This window comes from Apus apus, chromosome 2 (genome assembly GCF_020740795.1).
Source record: "Apus apus isolate bApuApu2 chromosome 2, bApuApu2.pri.cur, whole genome shotgun sequence".
NCBI lineage: Eukaryota > Metazoa > Chordata > Aves > Apodiformes > Apodidae > Apus > Apus apus.
This window is the reverse complement of record NC_067283.1, coordinates 67058577-67080118: the sequence shown is the minus strand read 5'-3', so window position 1 is coordinate 67080118 and position 21542 is coordinate 67058577. Positions and strand designations below refer to the sequence as shown.

Here is a 21542-nt window from a genome sequence, read left to right as displayed (position 1 = left end):
CGGGGCAGAGAGGGCGGCCCAAGGTCGGCGCGGCGGGGCCAAGCGGTGCCCGGCGGTGCCCGGCGGTGCCTGGGGCTTGCGCTGCCCGCAGATGGAGTACGACTGGCTGGGCTTCGGCTACGCGGCGCTGGTGGCGGCGGGCGGCGTGGTGGGCTACGCCAGGGCAGGTGGGTGGCGGTGGCGGCTGGTCCGGGGGGTGACACCCCGGGGGGAGGGTGACACACCGTGGGGGGTGACACCCCGTGGGGGTGACACCCCGGGGGGGTGACACAGCCGTCCTGCCCGCAGGCAGCCTTCCGCTCCGCTCCGCCCGGCCCGGCGACGGGTGTCCGAGCTTCTTGAGAGGGAGGGAGAGGGGGAGAAGGAAGGAGGGCTGTGTCGGCCGGGCCGACCCTCCAGTTGAATCCCGCCCTGGGAGGCAGGGTGTGTGTGTGTGTGGGGGGGTGTTGCGGCTGCCGGCGCCGGGAGCTGCTCGGCTGAGGGGTCCTGGTCGCTGCCGGAGTGACAGAGCCCTGGGACAGGCTGCCCAGAGAGGTTGTGGAGTTTTCCTTCGCTGGAGACGTTCAAAACCCCCCTGGACGCCTTCCTGTGTGATGTACTCTGGGTGACCCTGCTCTGGCAGGGGGGTTGGACTGGGTGATCTTTCGAGGTCCCTTCCAACCCCTAAGATTCTGTGATTCTGTGACCCCGGCAAAGTGGGCTAAACTTTTCTTGTGTGGAAAGAGGGCTCGGCCGAGGTCTGCTCTCTGTCTTTCTAATGAAAAAAAAAAAATAAAAAAAATCTCCCACTCCTGTGTCTTTTGTTTGCTTTAGATGGTTTCTGTGATTTTTGGGTTTTAGTAGTGAATGGGAACTTGCTGTGCAGGTTTTGTACATCTCACACGTCTTTATACGTCTTCTTTCACTGAATGCTTTGTTTTTGATTTATTGAAGGCAGCGTCCCTTCTCTAGCTGCTGGTCTTCTCTTTGGTGGCTTAGCAGGACTAGGTGCTTACCAGCAGTCCAAAGATCCCAAGAATGTGTGGCTTTCCCTCGGTAAGTTTGTTTGGCACCCACCTACTAAGCATTCCTGGTAGCAGTGGGTATAGTAACCTTTTTTTCTAGCATGTTTCAGCTGATCTGTTGTCCCTTTTTTTAAGGAAAATGTTGTAAGTGGTGGCAGGGCCTCCTGCCCATAGCCAGGAGGTGTTTGTGTAGGAGCAGGGTGCCTGGTTCTAAGACCTGTGTTGTCCTTCTGAAAGCCAGAGTGGGTGAGAAATAGCCATCTCCTCTGCCAGATTGAATACCCTGCTAAAGTAATGGAGGCATGTGGGAGGACATGTGAAAAATGTTTGGTTGTGATGCAGCGTTTTCAGCTGATGGTCATGGAATCAGCATTTTAGTAATAGTGACACTAGTGTGAAAAGCAGTATGTGGCTTGATTGGTTTGCACGGGCGTCTCAGAAAAAGAGCAGTGTGTGTTTTAATGCATCACATACTGTGGAAGAAAGTCTGAAGTTTATAAAATAAAGGAGGGAACAGTCTGTTCTCCCTGCTTGTTGTAGATGGGACCGGAATAGGGCTTAGCTTAAACCCTTCAGGTGAAGGAGAAGGATAAAATGACAGTGAAAAGTATTATGAAGCACTGGATGAGATCAGGTGAACCTCAGGCACTTCTATCACTTCAGGACTTTATTATCTGGTTAGACCAGTACCTGTCAGGAGTTGATCTTGCCTTTGGTCACTAGGTCGGCCTAGATGACCTTTTGAGGTTTCTTCTAGTTCTGTAACTGTCGTAGTATTATTATTGTTATGATACTCTAGCATTGTAGTGATGCAGGACTATTTAAAACCAATAGGACTTGATAATATAATGTGCTGAAAGGCTTTATGAAGCCCCTGGTAGATACTGCAGAGGGCCAAACTGCCTTGTCAGTAAGGAATCGAATGTAAAACAGCTCAATGTGAAGCAAGGTTTCCACTTGTGAACTGTGTCTTCCACTCCAGCATGCTGTGGGAATGACTGTGCATCTTCAGCGTGAGGTTTTTGGCAGTGTCATGACAGAAAGATGAGCAGCTTCTGTATATCCTCTGATGTGGTGCTTTCAAGTGGACCTGCTGAAAGCAGTGTTGTGTCCCAGTCTAGTACAACTCTTCATTCATCCATTCCCCCTCAGCCCTGCTGCCATGTGCAGTTCTGGCTCCTGCTGAGTATTAGGCTGGTGACAGTACATCACGGGTAGAAATCCAGAAAAAGAACCTTGACACAGTTTCTTCAGAATATCTTTTGCCCTGTCTAATGCAAACAAACTTCAAGCTTTGGAGAAAGGTATACGACACCTCTACTGCATTTCTTCTTCAAAGAAACAACGGCCCTGTAACTGCTGTGTGAATATAGATGAGATTTTTCCCCAGATTTAGAGATTAAATAATTTGAAGTAATGCTTAAAATGTTTGAGACTCTTTCAGTTGTCATCTCTGAGATTGCCTGTTGTTTGCTAATTCAGATTTTCAAAGGGGGTGCTTTTATTTCTAGATGTAGTATTCAGTGTCACCTTCCAGTTCAGAACATCACGGAGAAATGAGAACTGTAATATTTGCCTCCCACATAGTGAACTACATCACCATCCCAGCTTTCTGGCAGTTCTGAGTCTATCTGTATTCAAATAAATAATCATTGTTCTGCAAATTAGGAGAAACTGAAGGAGAGTCAGTGATCTTTTGAGAGGAATGGAGGATGTAGGAGGTTAGACAAAGCTGAGAAGCTTGCAGCAACTCTAATGTTTAACAAAAATAAGTATAATGTTTGGATATGGGATATGCTTCCTTGTGGAGAGGCAGGCATTCCTGTCTGTAGACATAGGCCTGTTTGGTTGGCAGTGCTAAATGTTGAAGCTTTGCAGTGCTGTGCTGGTATTTCTATTTCCAATGGTTCTGACAGGGCTTCTTTTCGACAGTGGCATCTGGAACCTTGTCTGCTGTTATGGGAATGAGATTTTACAACTCCAGAAAAGCAATGCCTGGGATAATTGCTGGTGCCAGGTAGTTACTTGACTTTTGATCTTATTTGTATTTTTGAATAAGCATTTTATTTAATTTATCTGTGGATTATATTGTTTTAAAATGTTATGTGTTAAGTTCTGTGAAAAATTAAATCTTCTGTTGGAGTTCTGCTAAATGAAATCATGGCAATGTTTTTTCTTCCCTCCTGTTCTATATGAGATTTTTGCCTCTGCTCTTTTCTTTTTTATAACAAGTACTCTGTTCAACAGTTTACTGATGGTTGGACGGCTTGGATTGCAGATGATGGAAAAGCCTCTTAAGCCATAAGTCACTTGAAGATACGTGATTGAGAAGCCTGAAAATGCAACTGCATAAGTGTGCTACACAGAAGTGGAAAAGGCACTGCTATCTGTGCATTCTATTTTTCATACCCTAATGCATATGGATTGTGCTTTTAGAGGACCGACGTTGAGAGCCTTTGTTAACGTCTTCCAAAGTGATATTTGTCTTAACATTTTCTGCACTGCGAAGCAATAAAATAGGAACATAGAATTAGTATAGCTTCTAGTCCTGCAACTTCCTTTAGGCAAAGACCTCTTGGCACTTGCATACAGACGATTGGATGATTGAAGCTTAAATGTACACCTGGACTTGTCATTCTAAAATAATCTATATCTCTAAAATAATAGGAGAGGAGTTGCCAATTTGTCACTGGTAACTAATAACATAATTAACAAGCTTATTATGTTACCAGTCCCCTTCCACTTCCCTGCCAGTTTATCCAGTCATGAGGTTTGTCAGTCAGGGACTTTGCTCTCCCAGCAGTGTGCATTAGAACCTGATCCCACAAAGCACAATCATGGAGCAGGCTGTCACGGTACTGCTGTAATGCAAACAATGCAAACCTGTTGCTTGCAATTACTTCTAAGCAAAGGTGACCAGCTGAATGTCATTTGTTTCACTTTTACAGATTATTATTCATAAATAAAAAATGTGCTTTGTTAGCTATGCCTACAATGCAGCATTGTCTTGCATTTCATGAGAGTTAAAATGTTATTCTAAATAAACCAACAAATTATTACTACGAACTTTTGCACGCTATGCAACTGTTTTGTTTTTTTTCTTCAGTCATTCACCTGGATGGATACTGTTTGGTGCCTTTCCTGCAGGGTGTCTGCATGTATTTGTGAATGTGAACTGCAAAAACGATCTCTATTTCCTTCCCTGAATCTAGTGACTTGTAAATAGAAAAATTCCTTTAACTAGGAGGAAGTGTAGAGAACAGAAGCACACAGAACATATATACAGACAAGTGTTACGTGAAAATACTGGTTTTTTCCTTTTCCTGAGAGGAATAATCTAGTTCAGGTTTGAAAAGTGCTCCATGAAACTTTATTTGAAGACTGAATGGCTCTGCTGATCTTTGTCCTCAGGTGATTCCCTTAATGCCTGAAACAGTTTTAAATATAAACCCGCCATGCAGAAGTAATCCTGGGAGCTACACATGGATGCTAATGTATCCCTTTTCTGATCTAACTTAACGTCCCTTTCTGCACAGGTCCTGAGCTTTGATTTCCTCAGCCTTCCTTGAGTCGCTGATACCAGGAGAGATGGAAGCAGTGGGATTGATCTGTTAGATTACCAAGACTGGAGTTGCTCTGAGTTCTTTGTCAGATTAGTACCTTAGCAGGAAGGTAACATATTGCACTCTCCCTTCCAACCAAAACGAATCAGTGATTCTATCACTGCAGCTGCAGAGGAAAGGGTGATGAGCCCCTGCTTCTCAGCCCTGTTGCCAGCAGCCTGGTCCTAGGCCACACAACTTGGGTTAGAGCTGGCTTGTGCACAGGCAGTGAGAGCACTTAGGGTGGGGACCTGTACTCAGGGCACCTTGCTAGAGCTCTTATTCATCAGCCTGCAGAGTTCAACTTCAGGTGCTCACCTGCATTTACTTTTTCCTCTTATCTCCCTGCAGGGAAACAAGGGGTGTGCAAGACAACAGATGGCTTGTTTATTAATCACTGGTTTAAGTGCCTAATCTGAGGTTGTGGACCCACTGTTGGTGTGCAAGTGTCTGAATGTCTTTGCTCTAGCTTGAAAAGGTCAATAAGCCAGACATTAGCGTTGAAGACGTGTCTTTAAGCTACTGTGTGGATTATTTGCCTCTTTGTATTGCCTTTGAAGCAGTTATATTCTGTGGATGTAAGGTGCAAACAAATGCATCTCCTGCAATAAACTGAGAACAGCCACAATTGTAATTGCCAATTGTATAATGCTGCTCTCAAATTTGGGCTGCAATTGTCCTTTAATAGAGCAAAGACAATAGAAAGCAGGGAATTGGGCTGATAAGCTTTTAAACTCTCAGACCAAAGTGTTAAGCCTTGCTGCAGTTTCATGAGCTTTGGAAAGCAGTAGTTTGAATGGAAATTGAGAGCTGCTAGTAGAACTCTTGTTACCACTTTTCATGTTCAGGAGGAATCCAGACAAAGGGAGGAGCAAAAACCAGGAGCCTTATGTACTTTTTACCGCCTTGGAACTTGACCAGCATATATTGACTTTCTTAAGCATTAGATGACATTTCTGCACTAACAGTTCCACGTGTATCAATGAATCAGAGCTAAAATGACTGTATGAAGCCTGTCAGCCTCTTACTACTCTTTTTTTCCTGCTGTTTACAAGAATAATTTTTTAACACCTGGCATGCTTTGATTGTGGACAAGTAAAGGCTGTTAAATCAAATCGGTTTCAGTATTCATTGGCATATGGTAAGGAAAGCATGTTTCTTCCAGATGTATTTAGAGCCATAAATAGCACCTACTTGCTTTTATGGTCTTGGTGTCTTATGGACATATGAGCTATGGACACATTATTAGTTAACTCCTTGACCAGACTCTGATTTTAACTAAGTCACTGGCATCTTGTACTAGAGATGAGCGATTGATTTATCTTGTTTTTTAATTATAAAACTAGTGCATTTATGCCTGTTACAAAAAGTCTGAGGTTGTCCTTCATTGCCATAGCCAGTTACAGATACATTATACAGATAAATTAAGATTGTTTAAATAGCGTAGGGACATCTTTTAGTACTAAGGAAATGACAAATACTTAAGCCTAGACCAATGGTAATTGAATAAAATCTCTAGTGCATTACTAACTAGATATGCCTAACCCTACATAGCTCCTCAAGTGTTTAAGTAGTATTTGCTTTAGGTGCAATTTTCATAACAAAATACTTGACTTTTTGGTACAACTATTTTAAATTAAATTGATTTCCAGTAAGTTAATGTAACCGATACATTGTGGCACACTAGGTCGACAACAGGAATTTACATTTTTATATGCAGTTATAAAAGCTATACAAAGACATTTTTTTTTACAACACTGAAAGTAATCATTAACAGCTTTACATCTTTAAAGAACATACAAGTTTTGTAATTTAAAAAGGCATGTTTAATGTAACTACTAAGTCTAAAGCATCTATTCTAAATGCAGTTGTTAACAGAATTAGCTGAGCTCAACATCCTAAAAACAATTTATTGTACACTGCAAGGTCCTTTGTGGGATATTACTATCAAACTTAAGATATATGTCAGGGAAGGTACTGAATGAACATATAAACATTGAGGTATTCCGTTATTAAAGTCTGTATGTGTTTTCAGGTAACTAAGTTGGCCTTAAAGATCTAAACCAGAAAGCAGCATCTCTGAAGAACAGCCCAATATCCTCTCTCATGTACCTCATTAAGCTTCTGTAGTTTAGTCTGGTCATCCAATAAAGACATGTAGAAACAGGAGTTTACTGATAACTTACACCTTTTTGGCCAGTTCACCCTTAAAATGACTGACAGACTGCAGTGATTCAGGCTCCTTAAAATATCACTGTGACACACCCTTAACAAGACAGATACCCACAGATCTTTGACCAAAAATGGTCATAAGTTAATTATAAGAATAGAATCTAATTTTTAGGCTTTACCACAGCTTGGTGAGGTAAGTCTAGCTTTCAGTACTTGTTTAGCTATTTTCCAATGTTGCTGTATCATTCTGTGGCCATATATGGACCAAGTTTTCTTGTGTGGTATTTATCAGTGGACTGCTTAAGTCATACTACAGGGAGTTAAGTTTTCACTGCTATTACAAATATTTGCACATTACAGACCCGAAGTAACTCTTAGGTACAAGTGAGTTTGGCAGGCCTTGGATATGAACCTGGTGTTCTTCACCAAGCCTGATCTGTGCTTTCACTCTCATCTTTCTGATAAGAAACCAGGCTAATACCTGAAAGCCTGGTGCTGCTTGCTTTGCTTCAGCCCTGCTTCTAGCTGCTTTTGTACATCAAAGCAAGTCTATGCCACTAGTGGACGTTGCATTGGGCGAGTAACAGTTGTTTCAAGAGTATGAGGACAGGAGATCCATCTCTAGAAAAACAGCAAGTGAAATCTAATTCTCAGTAGTTTTGGCAATATGTGTTATACAATACTTCAATAAATCCTACTTTATAGCCTACTTACAGTGGTTTACATTGTATTATATTTTTCTTCCATGGGTAATGGAACACAAGGTCTTTTTTTTCTTCTTTACTATTGCATAGTCTTATGAAAAGTTGGAGCAAACAGGCATATCAGGTTTCCAGTGCAGGAGAACTGAACACAGCTCACATAATATCTATACAGGATGGCATTTTCTATCTGTTTCCTCCATATTTGGCCACCCAGTCTGTTCTTCCATGTACTGGCTGACTTGTTGGTGAGCGAGTTAAAATAGTCATGTTTTTTGCTGCTGGATTGAAAGTTGGACCTGGTAACTGAGCACGAGCAGCTTTGGTTTTCCAGGAATAATCTGAAATGAACAAGAACTCAGAATTAATTATGACTCAAAAGGTATTTAACTTTTTTACAGATCAAAGACTGAGAGCTTAAAGATGACTTGTGGTACTCAAGGATGCTAACACAGCAGGATGCTTTGGTCTCTCATATGCTGGTTATGCTTGTTTTCAGATAAGGTTAATGTTTCCTATAGTTTGTGTATCTTACTAGTAATTCTCATCTACTGGATACTTGTTCTTCAACAATCCCTTGAGAAAACTGAAATTCAGTGGAAAAGCTGATGTGTATGTCTACAACTCACAATCTCCTATTACAAAACTGCTACAGACTGAAAGTGTTCTTTCCTCTATGCCAAATATTTGAAAAAACATACAACATTGCTAAACTTAAAACCCAGACTGCCTAGATGGAAGGACAGCTTCTGGCAACCCTCTTGTTCCTTTTGAGATTTTATGCCTTTTATTCCCCTCTTAGCTGAGAATTCCTGGTGTACCTAGTGGTGAGTCCTCTTTATCTCTGTTTCTCATTTCTCTACTAATTTTGTAGGATCTTTGGGTTTTATTTATCCTTTATATTAGCCTCCATCTGGCCTCAGGCAGTGGGAGTAGTGGGCTACTGTATTGCCAGCCTTCCTACTCAGATTTCCCCTTTCTGCCATTTCAGATAGTCACTTTTCCTCAGGCATCATGCAATCAAAGTAATTGCCCCACTGCAGGGGCTGACTGCTCATGGTTTTTTTCATGCATTAAGAAAAGTGTGGCCAGCAGGTCGAGGGAGATTCTCCTCCCCCTCTACTCTGCCCTAGAGAGGCCACATCTGGAGTATTGTGTCCAGTTCTGGGCTCCCCAGTTCAAGAGGGACAGGGATTTACTTCAGAGAGTCCAACAGAGGCTACAAGGATGATTAAGGGACTGGAGCACCTGCCTTATGAGGAAAGGCTGAGAGACCTGGGGCTGTTTAGTCTGGAGAAGAGAGGACTGAGAGGGGACCTTATTAGTGTCTATAAATATCTGAAGGGTGGGTGTCAGGAAGAAGGGGCCAATCTCTTTTCAGTGGTGCCCTGAGATAGGACAAGGGGAAATGGCACCGAGCTACAACACAGGAAGTTCCACCTCAACATGAGGAAAAACTTCCTTACTGTGAGGGTGACAGAGCACTGGACCAGGCTGCCCAGAGAGGTTGTGGAGTCTCCTCTGGAGACTTTCAAGACCTGTCTGGACCCGTTCCTGTGTGATCTGCCCTGGTTCATCACCAGTTCTGCCATCTTCCTGTGCCTTTAATCTCCGTCATTTGGGACCTCTCATATATAAGAAGAAATCCTATCAGGATTTCTATAAAAAGAAATATTTATACTCCTGCTATGCCTTGCCATTGTTTTCTTAGCATTCCTAAAGTATGTCATGCCCCTTCCGTTCCTACATTTGTAGTTTAGTCTTACTAGGTATTACTGATGCTGATTTTTTTTTTGTTTGGTGTTTTGTTGGGTTTTTGTTTGGTTTTGTTTCGTTTTAAATAAAATACCCTCATTTTTTGGGGTGGCTATCTACATATAATTCCTTTTCTTATGGAAAATCACCTAGTTTTGGTGCTATTTTTAAAGAGTGGATTGAACCCATTAAGGAACAGGTGAGGATCAAGACATTTAAAAAGGAGGAATTATGTCACAGAACTAAAACTGGGGATCAGGTCTCCACCTCTTTGAAAACTAATACTGTTCCTTTTTATTGTAGGCTGGCATTCCCTGTCTTTCATCAGCAAGTACAATTACAACCTACCCTCTCTTGGCAATGAAGGTCACTTTTCTCAGGTCTTGGCATTACATTTTCCTTAGAGGAACTGGTATTTTATACTTCGTTAAATTATTTAAATTATGGCATTAAAAAACTTAACAAATGAAGAGAGCAAATATAATTGAGAGCATAACTTATTTCAGTTTGGATAATACAAAGCAAAGGCTCACAAAAAATGTTAATGTTCAAATACTGACAGATAGATAGGAGATAAAACCTGCCATTTTCTTCATCTTGATCTCTCTTTCCATTCAAGTCTGCAGAGTTTAGGCTAAATATGGGGGGTTTAAGCAATAGGATTCTTGCTCTTCTCCAGGACACGGAAGTCTCAACTGACCTCTTTCTGCCTTTCACTACACATTTTCCATTTCTAATTACAGATTAATAGTGAATTTAGTTCCCTCTGGATCACCATAACTAATTCCTTTTCGTTTTCACTATTCACAGCAGTCTAGAGATTGTCCATTTTGTCCTCCTGTGCACTTCTTGATCCACACACTGTGACAAATCAAAACTCTAGCTGTTGTGTTGCAGTGGTGAGTTGATAATATAATGAAGCACAGCTCCAGCCTTCCCTGATGGGCTTCTGAACAGCTCAGACTCAGAATGTGCATACATCTAAGTGTGTTTTATATATGCATGCCATCTCCTTCCTTCCTTCCCTCCCTCTCTCCTTCTCAGAAGTCACGTGCAAGTTCCTAACAGGAACAGCTAACTCAAAAGACCCAGAGAGGAAGACAGGACCATATCAGATTGGTCTGCCATAGGCCCTTTAGTTAAAAAATTCATGATTAGTTTAGGGCCTTGCTATTTCCTCTTTAGTAACTAGAGAAGTGTGCTGTTGGGTTTGGATAATGGCTCTAAATCTTCACTTACAAACCAGTTTCTCCTGCATCCTCAGCACTTCTGTTTATCTTCTCAGAAATTTACCAACAAAGAAGGTCCTCAGAATGTCATCCCTACTGTAGAGGATCCAAGTTGACATTTACATTCAGAACAGATTTCACGTTGTTTTTATCTGACAAAGGGAGCATATTATAATGTGCTTGTTCATGTAATGTACACCTACATGATTTAGTGTATCATGACTTTAAGAACTGGTTATTTGCATTGTCTTGTTTGGCTTTTACCTCCTGTAACATACCAACATTCAAAGGTTCACTACACAAAGCACTCTGGTGATACTGCATGGGTGCAAGAGCAGCGTCATCTCTGTGTCCACAGACTTACATAGTCAATATAGTGAGATGAAGACGACACAGTGAAAATCTTCCTTACATGACCACTGCAGAAATCACAGGCCAACTAGATAGGGCCAGTACATAAGACAGCAAATACTTTACTGCTTGTACCACATCTGTGACATGATTTACTGTGAATTTACTAAGTCACCTGATTAATGTCTTTGCCTTTTTTGAAATTGTTAAAGCCACTGTTAAGCATGGATCAACATAATTCAATTGCATTAAGTGACATGAAACTGATTAAAGGCCCACACAAGACAGCCCCAAGCTACATGAGCCTCACTGTTAAGAAAATTCCTCCAAATCCACTCAAAGGTAAGGCTTTTTAAAAAAACTGTATTTCTCTGTTTTGCATGCTTACTAGTTGGTGACTGTACCAATTCCTAGTAGCTGCATAAATCATGGGTTTATATTTGTGTCCAGTCTACATGACCATTTACTGTAGACTTGTGGAGCTACATATTTTTACAATTCTGCTTAGCCCTTTACCACTGATGAACAGTAGTTTAGCAAATGGTGCAAACCTACAGTTACACAGGGTTTACACCTTTGTTTTCTCTTTTACCTAACAAATAATAATAGTGTCTGTAGCTATCAGGACTGCCTCTAGCCACCAACATTCAATTCAATTAATTTATGTTAACAGCAATATATGCCTAAGAGTTTTATTTACAAAACCTGAAGAAAACCTTAGTAAGGGCTAATAAATCTTTCAGGAAGCATGGGAAATGAACATTTATCTTTGTCTCAGATATGTATGGCAAAAGGATGCTTCTTACCTGATACAGGTACACCAAGAGGAGCTAGCTGTATCCGTTGTCCAGCTGATCCAGCTTCTTTTTTATGAAAGGAAGGGATATATACTCCTGATGAGTTGTAAGCAGCACCACTTACAAAGCCAGGATTTCCTGTTGACATTAGAGAGTTTTAGGATGCTTTGCCTACTTTTTATAGTCACTTTAAAATGCATTAGCAGTATCAGAGGAGTACTAAGCATGACTGTTCTTTAAAAACTCCCTTGTGCTTGTCTGTTGAAAAAAAGTATATATTAATTCTTGGCATTGTACAGTTGTTGGACCACGTACAGCACCTAACAGACCTGCTAAGTTGCATATCCAGTAAATCTGACAGGCAGTTCAGCAGGAATAAAAGACAACAGGGCAGGATGAACATTTCATTAGTACTTTAACCCTAGACCACATATAAAGGTTTACACTAAGTTTCAGAGTTAGGTACACTCTTACCTTTTACTTACAGCTACTTGCTTTACTGGAAGCTGGTTTAAGAACTTCAGTATTTGAAAACTAGTGCTCAGTGGGTCTCTTGAGCTCAACTTCTTTGGCCTATCTAAAATAATGGAACCAAACTTCTCTTGTAGCAAGTGGTGAACCCTTTGAATTTGACTTTGCTGGTTCTACAGTTAAAGGCCTGCTATAGAAGTCAGATCCAACTACCTTCTTTTCTTTTAACCCCAATTATAATTTTACTGTGCTTAGTTTTGGTCCAGATCTTTCTTTCAAGCAGTGCTGCCTCAGGAAGGCTGATGTAACCATCCTCATCTGGAAGCTGAGAAACATGGTGCAAGTGCACCATGAGAACACACAAAATTAGCACTGAAATTATTGTCCAGTTACAGAGGGATCTGTTACAATACTTAGACTCCCTGCCCCAAGAAAATTTCTTACCTTCTCCACTGTGTGTCATCACTTGCGACTGTTAAGGCTGTGCTGGCACAATGTCCAGAGAGAAATGCTTTTCTCTAGTGGTGTGGTTCTATATTCAGTACTGACTTTGTGAACTACATCACCATACACAGTAATTTTAATTTGAACTTTATCAAGTATGAGCAATTTTATATTCAGCATTGTTTCAATGGTAGTTGCAGTAAAACATGCAATATCTCCTTTGACAGTTTTTCTGTCTCCTGAATCTCTGGCAACAGTGCTATCTGAAAATGTTCCTTTTCACACAAACCCTCCTAGTGCTCTGTGGATAGAGAATCAGAATGCAGTCAATGGTGTAAGTCCCAAGTGCCACTGTCCTGGTTTGAGCCAGGATGAAGCCAATTTTCCTTTTACTGAAGAAGCAGTTCTTCATGAGAGATGTGTATGCTGCTTCTTCAGGATCACTTCCTCACCATTATCCAGCAACAGGGCAGTGATACGCTATGGATTATAATTAGAGAAAGAAAATAATCTGTCTTTTAAAGCACCATAAGTGCCAAGAGCCCAGAAGAAGTCACAATGAAGAGAGAAAGGTTTGACAGAAGAGATTACAACTGAAAATTAAATATATCAAGATCTGAAATCTGCTTTATATGTGCAATTTTAATAAGAATTTTTAAAACATAAATACGAAATGTGCAGAGACCCAGACTATAATTGCTATAAGTTACCTTTTGGATCCTCTAATTTTTCATTCAACCTTTCTTTGCATGATAGCTTTTCGATAGGTATAATTAAGTTCTCATCTGTAGACAAGGAAAATGAAAGGAAGAAAAAGATGGAAAGACAGAACTTTAGAAGAAGTGCATGAAGAACCTGGCTAGGTGATGTAAAAGAAAAGAGGGAAAACAAAACAAGGAAGAATAAAGTTCTGACAGTTTTGTAACTGTCATTCTTACATTTTCTCAGGCAGGAAATGTTACTCCCAACTAGTTACTTTATAAGGTCCTTCCTAATAGTGGAATGAAAATGTGATGTAATAACAATGCAATCACATCCCAGTCAGACAAATATATAAAACATAAGCTTAGGCACTCGGGTGTATCTGCAAAGTTGACTGATTGTAACCTTACAATTCTTCATAAATACAGCTTCTGTAACTATCTGTTCTTATTTCACCTTGGGGCAACATTGTGGATGAGGGAAAAAAACAAAGCACTTGAATAAACTGAACGTAGTTATTTAAACAGTATCAGCAGAGTGTCAACTTTCAACTCTGTCAATATGAAAAAAGAAAACATGCATAATTTACATGTGTTGTATTTCCATGATCAACTCCAGCTATTCTGGTTTGATGTCTGTCTGTCTTAAATGTTGATTGCCCCCCCAGCATAAGAAACATGCAATTTAAGATACTGATGGAAATAATACCAAGTATTTTGAATCATACAAAAGAATCAGTTTTATGTTTGTTTTTTTGTTTGTTTGTGGGGTTTTTTGATTGTTTGTTTTTATTTAAACTTTTGGTAGATGCCAAAAATAAGCCAGTAAGACAAAAGCAGGATTTTAGCATTAGTATTCATCTTAATTTTATTTTCAGTGCAATTCAGTAGGTGAATGTCTAGTTTATTTATACATACTTTTGCAAAAAGCTCTTTGCCTTTTTGTGCTTAATTCCCTTGCAAGACTGTTTAATTAATATATTCATTCTGATGCACCCAGATACTCTATTTCAGATGATTGCTAAAAGAAGTCTATTTTATTCCATAAGAATACTGGTAAGTGCTGTTTTTTTTCTATTTCCTAAAATCTTTCACATGACTTCAGATAAACAACTTACAGCTCACCTGACTTCTAGAGGGAAAGTCAGGTTTGGTGATACTACAGAACAGCTACTAAAGTTCTGTTAAAAAGGAGCACAGCATCTGCATGTAAACAAACCTTCTAAAGTTCTTCTGTACAAGCATGGAAGGCTAGGTGCTTTAATAGCATGAAAGTATTTGGGAGTGACTCGTACTAGTTGAACAATGGCTGCAAAGTTGTTAACAAGGTAACTTCCCATAACAGGACGAGGGGACTGTGTACTTAAAGGGCTTAGTGGTCAGGAGATAAGATTTTAGTCTTAACTCTGATGCTTTCCTCAGTGAAATATCAGAAAAGCCATTTAACTATTCTTAGTCTTCACTCTACAAAATGCTGATAATAAAAAATGTAGTACTAAAAGGCACCTTATTGCTAGTTTCTTGCTGAAAATAAGGGGACTTTTCATAAAGCAAAGTATTTAGGACAAGGCTAGTAGATACCTTTAGAATATTAGGCAGTACTTTCAGCACCTTAGCATACTACCTATCACCTTGTCTTCATACGTGAGACTGCTGTTTTATAGTGTTCCACACTGACCAGGCAGCAATGAGGTCAGACTATTTGCTTAAATTAACACAGTAAAATAGTGGTCTAAGAGGATTATGGACAACATTTATCTTGACTAAGCTTTATAAAAGGGGCTGGTCTATGCTTCCTTTATGCTCTGAAAACAAACCATAGTTACGTATGAAGAGTGTGATGTTAATACAAGAAAAAAAATATTAGCCTAGAAGCTAAGCCTGACAACAGAAGTTAAACCAGATGGCCTTAACTATAATTATTTAAAGTATGCTGAGATATATTGTGACCACTTTAAATTACACTTTTACCTGTAGTATTTCTGCTGAAAGATAGTCCTCCTCCAGCATGTGCCAGCGGCTTAGAAAACAACTGGTTGTTCCAGGTTCCATGGGATCCTTCTTTATTGACTGCTACTAGAGAGACACTCTTGGGGTTTACACCTTAGAAAAAAAATTATGGAAAAGTTTATCAATTTTCAAAAATAATTCAACCAATCAAATATGGAGATTTCTGGAACAGTAATACAATACTGACTTATTTATGGTATACTGTAAACACCATTAATGTAAGGGAACAATGTCCATTGATCAGATGAGATTTTTCAGCCAAATCATGAAAATTGATACACTGATTTGAGAATAATTCTCTTCATGATTTCAAGAGAACTTTAAAAATCCTTTTTAGTACAGTTACTTGGTTTCTATAAAATCATAATCTCATTATTGATATTTTTGACTCTTAGACAATTAACACAGATTAAACAGACCTATCAAAAACTAGGGTTCTCAAGGTTGGAAATTGTTTCTTCAAGGGATAAGTTAAAAAGTAGGACAAAGCAGTTCTTGTTATTTCAACATGTTACAAGCATTACAGGAGTTAATGGGATTACACAGCATGAAAGGAGCTCCCCAATCTAGTTGTAACAGAACTAAAGAAATATGGATAAATAACAAATACACTCCTTGGAGCTATTACTCTCTTAAAGTGCTGGAATTAATTATTTTTACATCTGTGCCTTACTCATTGAAAACTGCTAAAATCAGACAGACATTAGAAGCATGCTTAAAAAAAGAAATACAGATGAACTTTTCATTTGTGTTACCCTTTAGATAGGGAAGCTTCCTCTCCCCCCTTTTAAAAAGTTTTGTTTTGTAATGTTTTTCTTTTGGACTTGAATGTTTAATGGGATGTCCAGAGACTCAACAGATTAAAAGGTGATTTCATATTCAAAGACATCACTGTCCTAATGAATTACTGAGAAATTAGTGATACATTGTAACAAAGAAACTTGCCTGCCAATCAAGAATTCCTCTGTGAACCACCTAAATTCTGCTATGTGGATTCAGTAGAAGTCATGATACACTTACTGTGATTGTGCAAACTATCATAGTAATAAAGAAAAGATACTAAGTGAGACACCAAGGAAATAATTTGATAACAGAATACATTCAGAATACTAACTGGAGGAAACATTCCCTTTTCTTTCTCCTTCTTCCCATTCTTAACCCTAACAATTACAAAATTTCATGTTATTTTCCTGACAAAATCACCCGGATTTAGACTGAGCTATCTATTTATTTTTTAAAGAGGATGACCGTCTTGGGAAGGGAAGTGAGTGTGTGAATTCCTACCAATGTGAGCAGCTGAACACTTGTAAACACTTTTTATATGTTACTGGTCAGAAGAAGGCCTGTGAACTTTTATGGAATACAAGCAGTGCTGAGCTCCCTTCCACACTTACATAGGCAGGAACTTCTGCATCAATTGTGACAAGATATGTTTAAGAAAGGCATTTAGTCCAAAACTTGAAAATGTAGCCTGGTTATGAAAAGCGAGATGATCCATTTAAAATGTAAAGTTTCACTGTACTGAACGTAGATTGTTCACAGCTTTTATTTTCTGTATGTATGGACTTTTACCCTTACCAGGTAGATATCTTGATTGTCTTAAATAGTACTGCTTTGCTGATGTATTTGATCTTCCAGAATCATTTCTCATCAGAACCTTATTTTCCCCTCCTGGCTGGATACAGCATGAAGCTTTTGGTTCTGGCACACTGAAAAACCAAAATGTTCAAATAATGTGACCAACAATTCCAGGTCAGAATACTACAAGCAGACTCTAGCCTGAAGAGTACAGTGTTCAGCTCTTCCCCTGCTTTCATCACTAGAATTTATTCCCACAATGTAACAGCCAAATCTCAATATGTCATGAGAGTCTGACCTGGCATTTTGAAGAAAAAAGTGTATCCAACACTATGGAGTAACAGCAAATGTGGAAAACTGTGGCAGAACTTAGTAACAAACTTAACCAACAACAAATTAACCAAACAAAGGAAAATAAGTTCGTATATGTGATTTTAGTAAAACACTTGGTTTCTTAATAACATGACCAACACCTAAACCATACAGTGCCTTAAACCAAATTTGATTCAGTTAGGATATTACTGGAGCTATATCAACACCACACCCAAAGCTGGTCTGCACATACAGCTCTGCATTCTTGCAGAATTTTGGTGACTTAAATACTAGCACATTTGTCTTAATTAATCTATAAATCTACTGGACAATGTTTACTAAAAAAAATAAAATAATAAAAAAATTATAATTATAGGACTTACCTGAAAAGATACTCTTTGGTTTTCTTTTCTTTTAACAGTGCAATGCTTGGCTTCTTTGAACATGACATTCCAAATTCAGTGTCATCCAAGTCATCCCAGCTATCCATAGCCTTTACCAAAGTCTGTCCCCATCGTCTTCTGCAGCTTTTAGGACCTACTGCACCATTCTGAGGGCCACTAGCTGCTTGATTCTATTTTAAATAGGAAAAAAAAAAACCTTGAAGTAAATACTAACATTTTGTATTTTATACCTAGTTGCCTTCCTGACAACTGCTTAAGAACTTTGAGACAATTTTTCCCAGTGTGTTGTGCATATTTTGGTCTTAGTCTCAGAGTGATTTTAAGCGCAAAACATACCAATAATCTCAGCAGGTATTTTGAGTGTAGCTCTTTTGGACTGTCATCCTTGAATTGCTCAAATCTATCTGAAGTAGTGAAGTTAAATTTCTGTTTGCAGACCCACTTCAGTGCTTAGCCTCTACTACGGGTATCTCGCTGAACTCATGCTCTCAAAAGTGGTAAGATGAACCATCAAGAAATAGGGCACAGTGGTGCAGACCATTCATGGCAATCATGCTTAGGGTTTAGGAGTGCCAATATCTATAGGCCCAAAGTAAATACAGCAAATCAAATAAGTTAGTCAGGCCTTTCCTTAACATTCTCTTCCAGAGGAAAGATTAAAACTGTCCTTTCATCTGTCTCCAGTTTGCTTTCCAGTATTTTCTGAATGCCTGTTATTTTTAATATACTTTATATTGCAGTTTAGTGAGTACAAGCGGACAGCAAAATGAAGATTGCAAATCAAAGTTGAATATTAATCTTGCTAAAAGTCTTATTGGTTAAATTCTTACATGCTTAGGAATTTAATGAATTTTCTCAGGTATTTTCCTGGTTCAGGCAAGCAAAGGTATCCCTTTATACTTTTCTGTTGTATACAAACAATATTTTTGTGAACTGTTTCTCAAAGGTCAATAAAAAATAGCTGTCATAGCCAGATTAGTGCATAAGTATGTCAGTAAAGGCTATTATAAATGAACATTCATTGTTGTTACAAGCAATATATTATTCTGATTTGCTGTAAAATTTCAGTAAGAGACCAATTATATCCTTATTAGTTCCTAATAATCTATCTGTATTTTCTCTATTAAAAAGTATCACCACTTTCAAGGGATCACTTGGTTGAATGTAGTAAGAACTTATAATAAAACCACCTAAGTATTTATTGAAGACAACTTACTGGCAATGAGTTTTTATTGATTGTTGGAAAAAAGGGTGCCTGTGGCTGCTGCTGTTTTGGTACTTGCTGGTTAGCTGTATTCTGTGGCAACTGAATTTGCTGGAGAGGCTGGTGGTTAACCTTTGACAGGGGCTGTGGCTCTGTTTTGTCAGGTATGTCAGGTGAAGACAGAGGTTCTGGCTGAGATACAGCTTCCAGTTTAGGTAAAGCTGTCTTTGGCTCTGTTGGCTGAACTGGTTTCACAGGAGTCTGCTTCTCCAGATACTGTGGAGGAGGTCCTAAAATCTGGCCAACTTGAAAGTAAGGGTGCTTCAAAGCCTGGAGAAGAAGATAAAACAGTATTTTTACTTGAAGTTGACTTTGGTAGCCTCATCAAGGATCTAAGCAAGTTTCTAAAGCATTTGAGCAAGCTCTACAGCACAGATGCAAGATGGATACATATGTAAACAGTGTGTACTGTTCACTGTGAGTTCTGTATTTTAAACTCTTTCCACCATATAATTTAGTAAGATGGATACACTTGTTCATGTTACAGCACTCATGTTCTTTCTTTCCCTCCTAGGTTTTGCAGTCTGTGTTTTGAGGTGCATTTTACATTCAAAACCATTCTATACTCATGCAGTAACATTTCCATCTTAAAACAAGTAGTCTCCACTACCTTTACCACATGCTTTATTACTTGTTTCCACTGCTATGTTTTGGCAAGTCAATGGACAGCTTTTTAAAAATTATTATTTAAAAAAAAACCCAAAACAAAAGTGTGATGATAGCCATTTATTATTAATGTATGGGGCTTACAATTGGAGGATGTTAATGAGAAAAGTTTCTCCTTCATTATCTTATCCCCAGCCTTCCCTGGTTTTGTTTTGATTTGAAGTACAGACTTGCTGTGCCTTCATGGTGTTTATTAGGAAACTACAATGTCTATCTTCAGGCAGATGTGAGTTTCATTCTTTCTCTCTGACCTTTTCATGTCCACTGCTAGATGGACAACATGACCATCACACTTACTAACGCAGCTCCTCCTATGTCAAAACAACACACTCTGCTACTCCTTCTGGGTTGGATCCTACTCATACTTGGTTCTCAAAGCAATGTCTTGCCTCAGCTGCACTTGAAAATCGCTGCCTTTGTACTCACTGCCAAGTACCTGCATTAAACTCTCCCTTTTGGCTGTGAATTACACAATTGCTGCAGCTACTTCCTTGACAACTCACTTGGGCAAAAGCTGTTTATTTGCTTTCCTAAAGCACCACACAGTATTCAGTGTAGAGATAGATAGCACTGGACTACAGTTAGATCTCAGTGACTAACAATAGGTATGCTTTATAAAGTGGAGAGAAATGGTTGTTCTACTTCATACCATCTGCTTAACCACTTCTGAATCACATTACATCACCTAGGATAACTTGCAATACATCCTTTTTCTTTCCCAATTGTATTCCCCTTTTATATTTTCTAAATAGGATTGCATTAGGTATGAATACTAAAAAAAGAAAAATCAGTAGAATGTAACCATATTTGATACCTGAAATATGTTTTCTAAAATTAATTTTTAATTAACCTGATTATAAATTAACCTTAGCTCTTCCATTCTGCATTCCATCTGCAGTTTCACAAAAAGCAAAGCTTAATTTTCAATATCCCCCTTTGTACAGATGGGGGAGAGAAAAGAAGGCAGCAGAAGTGACTTACAGTTACAATTCAGAAAACTTGCAACTCAGATTTTTCTCTACCCTGTAAAGAAAAAGTTCCAGAATGTGCCAATACAGAAGACAAAACTGCAGAAGTAACTAAAGAGTTTATGATGTTTGCTGAGCCATGTTTAGAACTTTCTCTCCTCACTACTTAGTCCCATTCCCACCAAAGAGTTCAAAATGAAGAGATGTTTCTCTGGCCATCAGTATTAAGACAAGCAATTGGTTTCTGTATCTACAATTTCTTAACAGTGAAAGAAAATTAATTCTTAATCATTCAGCTTCTCAGACCTGACTTGCTGTAGGTCTCTTCTTTGGATTCCAGTTCAGCATATCACTCATAAGCTGTATTGCTTCATTGCTTGCATTTGGGATGAGAGTTTTTAGGCTTATAGGGACACACTGTGGGAAACGGAAATTCATAGCAGAAGCAAGGTGGTATCCTTCTGGCCAGTCACTCTGTTTCAAAGGAAAGAAAAATGAGCACCAAAAAAAGAAAAAAATACGTCTTTGAGTATTAGATTAAATTTAATGTTATGCAGCTTGAGTCATGCTTGGTCTGAGTAGCTCCTTCCTATATAGTGGAAAACAAGCCGCTTTATTTTCCATTACCATTATTACAACACCAGTGAACACAGCATCAGTCTCTGATGACAGTCCTTCTCAAGCTCTCCTGTGGGTAAAGGTGGAAACATCACTGTGGATACCACACTTGGACATATTCTATCTGAAGAAGAGAGTGCAACAGTACCAGAATCAGTATTGAATATCCCAGCTATGGCAGAAATGAGCTCAAACAGCTGACTTCAACATACCTTCATTATGAGAATAGTAGAGATGAGGCCCTTCCACCCAGCACACCATGGTTGTGTGACCATGATGCAGCCTATACACTATGCCACCATTAAGATATTCAATTATTATATTGTAACTAGACACTATTGCAACAGAAAAAAGGTATGACTGCCAGAGGAAAGGCAGGGTTTTTTGAGTGTGTAACTTCCCAAAAGTAAAGCCTGAAGTCCTGCGTTTCTTGACATTGTTTGAATACAGAGCCATAGGATCAAGGACCTCAAGAGACCATCCAGTCCATGCTCT

The 21542-nt window shown here is 39.2% G+C and overlaps 2 protein-coding genes across 8 annotated transcripts in view; one reads left to right on the top strand and one right to left on the bottom strand.

Moving 5' to 3' along the window:
* On the top strand, positions 1-4070 carry LOC127380510 (transmembrane protein 14C-like). The gene is made up of 4 exons (XM_051609548.1): positions 1-167; positions 934-1035; positions 2937-3021; positions 3252-4070. Exons 1-4 carry the CDS (start codon positions 92-94, stop codon positions 3307-3309), a joined length of 321 nt encoding a protein of 106 aa, XP_051465508.1. The 5' UTR covers positions 1-91; the 3' UTR covers positions 3310-4070.
* A 2224-nt stretch (positions 4071-6294) lies between these two features.
* Positions 6295-21542, bottom strand: part of MAK (male germ cell associated kinase) — a 31305-nt gene continuing 16057 nt past the window's right edge. For 6 of the 7 annotated variants that reach the window (XM_051609540.1, XM_051609541.1, XM_051609542.1 and 3 more), the window contains 8 exons: positions 20736-20903; positions 18748-19065; positions 17511-17701; positions 16816-16946; positions 15199-15330; positions 13237-13311; positions 11621-11749; positions 6295-7820 (listed from right to left, as the gene is read on the bottom strand). In XM_051609540.1, coding sequence (XP_051465500.1) covers positions 7666-7820; positions 11621-11749; positions 13237-13311; positions 15199-15330; positions 16816-16946; positions 17511-17701; positions 18748-19065; positions 20736-20903 — 1299 coding nt within the window. In that variant the 3' untranslated portion in view covers positions 6295-7665. The remainder of the gene's footprint in view (positions 7821-11620; positions 11750-13236; positions 13312-15198; positions 15331-16815; positions 16947-17510; positions 17702-18747; positions 19066-20735; positions 20904-21542) is intronic. The other variant, XM_051609544.1, reaches the window with a different exon arrangement.